Source organism: Anarrhichthys ocellatus, unplaced genomic scaffold, assembly GCF_004355925.1.
Source record: "Anarrhichthys ocellatus isolate YVR2014 unplaced genomic scaffold, GSC_Weel_1.0 scaffold47, whole genome shotgun sequence".
NCBI lineage: Eukaryota > Metazoa > Chordata > Actinopteri > Perciformes > Anarhichadidae > Anarrhichthys > Anarrhichthys ocellatus.
This window is the reverse complement of record NW_022280077.1, coordinates 941773-947355: the sequence shown is the minus strand read 5'-3', so window position 1 is coordinate 947355 and position 5583 is coordinate 941773. Positions and strand designations below refer to the sequence as shown.

Here is a 5583-nt window from a genome sequence, read left to right as displayed (position 1 = left end):
TATATATATATATATATATATATATAAAAAAAATAAATAAAATCTGGACGATTAATGGCTTTGTAGGTAACTAATAACATTTAAAAATGCATTTTAAACGTAAGCGGGAACCAGTGCAGTGATGCTAAAAAACAACCTTAAACAGGTCAAGAAAAAAAGAGTCACAGTAAGCCTGCTGTGATATAATTGAGAATGTGTCTCATCTTGGAGATACAGTATATCGATTAAAAACAAGCTTTGATGATATTTCTGGTTTGCTGCTCGATATCTGAACATTACTGGGCTCTTTGGAGATTTCGTCCCAATGATATACAGTAGATGTCATTTTGAAATGAAAGGACCTGTGATTGCCTGTAAATTGCCTGGACTCAGTCAGTCCATGTTGTATCTCTCTTGTTCAGCATGGGAGGAGTTGCCCTCGTGAGTTTCTCCAGCATGGACAACCCTGATGAGAATGGCGTCACAGGTAACGGTGGAGACAGCGAGTATCTGTCACCTCCTTCACATCATTATCGTGAAGGGAAATTCTTACATTGCTCTCTTGCTTTAATAGTGATGAATCGATATCATTTGAAACATTCTTTCCAAATGTAATTGACTTTTACGTGAAGGTTCTTTGTGGTCGCTGGCGGGGGCCGTGCTGTACGCCGTCTACATCGTAATGATCAAGAGACGAGTGGACCGGGAGGATAAGCTCGACATCCCCATGTTCTTTGGTAAGGAAACGCTCAGTGTATCGTTTGTCTTTTTAAGGACAAAGCCAGTCCTTTTTAAAAATGGGGACTGATTATTGTACTTATTTCAGTCATTAACTAAGCAACATAATAGAGACCCCTGCACATTAAAGCTATTTTTAGTGCACAAAGTCTTCGCCACTGTGGAGGACAGGAGGTGTCTTTCGAGATGTCTAAGCTGGAGCTGCTGTGTGTCTCTCTCAGGGTTTGTGGGTCTGTTCAACCTGCTGCTGCTGTGGCCCGGCTTCCTCCTGCTCCACTACACGGGCTTCGAGGCCTTTGAGCTTCCCAGCCAGCTGGTGTGGACGTACATCCTTATCAACGGCCTCATTGGAACCGTTCTCTCCGAGTTCCTCTGGCTGTGGTGAGCGCCTGACTCGTTGTTTTAATCAAGTCACCAAAGCATCACAATCTGCATTTAGTATGTGGACATTTTGATGCTCTCAGTTGGGCGAGTAATCCTGCTGTGACTGGTGATGCTGCTTTCTCTCCACAGGGGCTGTTTCCTCACATCGTCTCTGATCGGGACTATGGCACTGAGCCTCACTATCCCTCTCTCTATTATGGCAGATATTTGCATGCACAAGGTACGTTTCCCAAAGCAGGTACTTAACAGTCGGAGTCAGAGTTTTAAATAAGACTCGAGAAAATGTTCAAACGCAATCTGTTGAAGACACGAGTTTGAAGGGAGTGGGTCAGAGCAGATTGCAAGATGAAGAGCCTGGTTCATGTGCTCAAGTAAATGTTGTAATGTGAGTAAATATCGATTAAATTAGGGGCTAAATGAATTGTCACATTTTAACTTGCTGTATGTTTATAAATGAATCTAATAATCTGAAGTCCAGTCATGACAGTAGTTGTAATGGTTACTTTCCTTACCATAGGTCCGGTTCTCGTGGCTGTTTTTTGCCGGGGCGGTCCCCGTCTTCCTCTCCTTCTTCATCGCCGCGCTCTTATGCCACTACAACAACTGGGATCCTGTCCTGGTGGGGCTGAGGAGAGTGTACGTCTTCATTTGCAGGAAACATCGCATTCAGAGGTATAACAATGTTTGATTCTACAGAGGCGACACGTCACCGTGTCAGAGAGACACATTTGTGGTCTTCAGCTCAGAAATTGGCCATGCAGCTGATTGCATCAACCATATTAAATGTTGCCCTAGCTAACATACATACAACCTGTAGTGACAAGCCACATACACTTTACTATTGAACATTTTCCAATCACAGAGTTAGTTTTTTTGTTTTTGTTTGATTTCTTGCCCTTCAGGCAGTCATTGTTTCAGTTGATAACTGTGTGAGTGAACATTGCATCACCTTTAATTTTTTTTGGCAAGGTTTCACAATCGAGGACTATTTTGAAAACATTGTCTTTTGGTCGATTGAAGGACACAGGATTTTAGATTTTGTTGCCCAGAAGCGTACATTTATGATGTCAGTTGTCAACAAAATCAAGCTGAGAAGATGAGGAGTGAACAAAACATGGACCTCTTTAGAAAGGTAATGCAGTTCAATCCCTGGCAGCACTAGTTGGTGCTCAGCTGGGTGCTCCATTGATAGAAACTGGCAAAAAGCTGACTGGACATCCACATAACAGGTGGTGAATTTTCCCTTTTTAATGGGTGGAAATGCTGCTTCCATGGATTCCATCTGCTAAAAGCAAATCTAAGTAATTTCTGTACACACACACACACACACACACACACACACACACATACATACATACATACATCAGGGACCAGGGCTAAGCTAATTTCCACATGTTCTGTAAGTTTATGACAAAATCTGAAAAATTCTACGAAATGGTTTCCAGTCCAGTAAAGCATTTAATGTCTTGAATAGAATAGTGTGTTGTTAATTCATTGTATTGTGGTGTGTGACATATTCATAATGAATTGACCTTAACTCTGACACACGCTTAAAGAGTTTTTTCATCTGGGACGTTCTCACAAGGACAATAGGCTCCATTCGTAGCTCGCAGCCTCGCTAAGTTGAGTCGGTAATCAGATGTATATGCTTGACTGACTGTGCTCTCTGCGGCAATTATGCTCGCCATTCTTCTGTGAATGCTTGTTCCCATTTGGTGAGGGCTAATTATAATAATGATGGTTGTCAAGATGATGTCCGTGATGATGATTGACACCCGGCTCTCTCCGCCCACAGATTGCCAGAAGACAGTGAGCAGTGTGAAAGCCTTATTCCTCTCCACCCGTTCTCTCCCAACGAAGCAAGCTTCTGTTCGTGAACCAGCAGTCAAAGTAAACCATCACCCTGCCTTGTGTGTTGTTGACTGGTGTGTTCCTTTATGTGCATGTTATTGTGCGTTTGTACATACATAAATCCGCTGGGTTGAATATGAAAAATCCCAAACAAAAAAAACTTCCAACTGCCGTCGGTGCGACAGTGCTGCTTGGAAGTAATGCAGAAAGAACCAACTTCTCATTTGTTAAGTATGATAACTTCTAATGGACGAATAAAATAGCATTACTTACTTGCCAATGGTGCTTCCTTTTGGTCGTGTCTAGATTTGGTCGATGCCTAACCGTCTCGCAAGAGTTTCACAAAGTTAGGGTTACTAGACGCAACCCTTTGTAAACACAGCAGATGCAGTAAATCAAGCACTTGCTCCACAAATTTGGTAACATTTTAAGTAAGCGCATCTTCTGTAAATTCAAAGTTGCACCAATATATATTTGTATATTATAGTACCATTTACAAAGTGAAAGGGGCCGCTGCTAATCACAAACCCACAGAGAGTTTTCACAGACTCTGCTGTTCCCCTCAACCTTAGATGTGTTTAAGCATCTTCACCTGTTTTATGTCCAGTAACTCTGCTCAACCCTGTTTCCAGCAGCAGACTTTAGACTTACATTTGTCCAGTGGCAAGAAACACAACAAATGAATGCTGATCTTGCTTCATGTCCGGTACATTTCTCAATAAGCAATTATTTTGTAACACATTCACCACATCAGATTTATAGATGTCAATGTTTTGCTTTCAACTTGCTGCTCTCAAGTGACCGAAACCTTTTTATTGCAGCTTAAAGGACAACATCTTGGTAGATTTGCATCCCAAACAACAGTATGATTATTTTTTATTTTTTTTGCAATAGTTGATAACGCTCAGGATTTCTGCTATCTCCTCCCTGCTTTTACTCAGTTGTTTCTCTTTGAACATCTGTCAAGTATTTGTGTGACGCCCCTCAGTGTTTGGACATGTTGGTGAGTAAGAGGGACAGAAGACAAGCAGGACGGGAAGGTCTTTAGTAAATAGTTTAGATCTGAGATTCACCACCCAAGTCTGCATCTCAGTGAAGTCGCCCGTCTGTTCACTATTCATAGGTTTAGTCGAGCTTTTCTCAGCTGTATGTTCTTACCCGCGAAGTAATTGCCAGCAGGGCAGAGAGAGATGTCTGAACTCGGCGTGTGGTTTCTAATAGAGGCATTAGAAGGGAATGAAAGCAGCGGAATTTAGGACAGACGTAAGCCTGTTTGCTGGGTGTGTAGTGTTTAATGGAGCAGCAGATGCAAAAGAAAAGGGGATGCAGAGAAGTAAGCCTGCAACTCATGGTAATTAAATTAGTGTTGAACCTTTTCGATCATTATTTTCAGTTAACTGACGAAGTGTTTAATCTTTGCAGAGTCAAATAATACTAAGAATACATCACACGCTCATAACCCAAAGATATTCAACTTATAATGATAGAAAAAGAGAAAAGCAGTGAATGCTAACAATGGAGAAGCTGGATGTGGTGAATGTTTGGCATCTTTACTTGATAAGTGACCGAACTCACAGGACGAGGATATTAGAAATACCGAGGAAATTTATTTACATTTTTCACATTTTATTAATTCTGTTGGTGTGTGTGTGTGTGTGTGTGTGTGTGTGTGTGTGTGTGTGTGTGTGTGTATTTAAAGTTTATATCCAAACGTAAACATTTAAATGCTATCCCAAAGACTTCTCCACACTTCCAGAAATAAACTTCTGGTCGGGAAATGCAGATTTGTGTTGTTGTTGTTGTTGTTGTCTAAACAATAGTCAAATATAAATAGTTCTTAAAAATGGAATGAGCTCATTAAATACCCTCCATGTGTAATCTTTCTAAACTGTAGTATGTTAACTCCGGTGAGTGCAGCCATGTTTTGATGCTGCATCAATGTAGATTCTTGGTCGTTGTGAGTTAAAGGTGCTAAACTGGTGGAGAACCTTTAGAAGCACTGTAAAGAAGTGTGTACTTATACATGTCTGTGCATATTTCTGTGCTTTTAACATGTCTATCATGCAGTGTCCATGATTTTTGTCTCACCCTCTTTTTCTTTTGTTTTTGTATCCCAAGGTGGCGAATGTGGATCTCGCTGAGCAGACAATCTGGAAAGCCTTCAGAGACATTGAACTACCCCAGTGCCTTCAATTAAATCTATTTATTTTCTACAGTGTTGAGGCGACACATCCATTTCTACAAAGTTTTTTATTTTCACATTGCAGTCATCACAGACTGATATTCAGTTTTTTTATTATTATTTCTGTGTAAAAAAAAAAAAAAAGAAACAACCTCATGGTTGTCAAGGTGCTGGACATTATCAGTGATTACTATAATGTCATGTGACCAAATGAAACGGTACATTTTGAACTTGATCATAACACTAATGGAGGCAGAGTAGCTGTGTGTTTCTTTTAAAAGTCTGAAATCAGTGTTCAGAGTTCACAATTGAACGAACCATCGTTCCGTTCTGGACATCTTCATGTTGGTCTGTAGGCCTTTTGAAGCCTTGCTGCTTGTTTGTGTGAGTGTGTGTGTGAGAGTGTGTGTGTGTGTGTGTGTGTGTGTGTGTGTGTGTGTGTGTGTGTG

The 5583-nt window shown here is 40.8% G+C and overlaps 1 protein-coding gene across 1 annotated transcript in view; it reads left to right on the top strand.

Moving 5' to 3' along the window:
* Positions 1-5577, top strand: part of LOC116395456 (solute carrier family 35 member F5) — a 13812-nt gene extending 8235 nt beyond the window's left edge. The window contains exons 4-10 of the mRNA XM_031869371.1: positions 358-466; positions 612-716; positions 939-1098; positions 1231-1321; positions 1619-1773; positions 2897-2991; positions 5071-5577. Of these exons, the coding sequence (XP_031725231.1) occupies positions 358-466; positions 612-716; positions 939-1098; positions 1231-1321; positions 1619-1773; positions 2897-2978 (702 nt within the window). The 3' untranslated portion in view covers positions 2979-2991; positions 5071-5577. The remainder of the gene's footprint in view (positions 1-357; positions 467-611; positions 717-938; positions 1099-1230; positions 1322-1618; positions 1774-2896; positions 2992-5070) is intronic.
* The last annotated feature ends 6 nt before the right edge of the window (positions 5578-5583 follow it).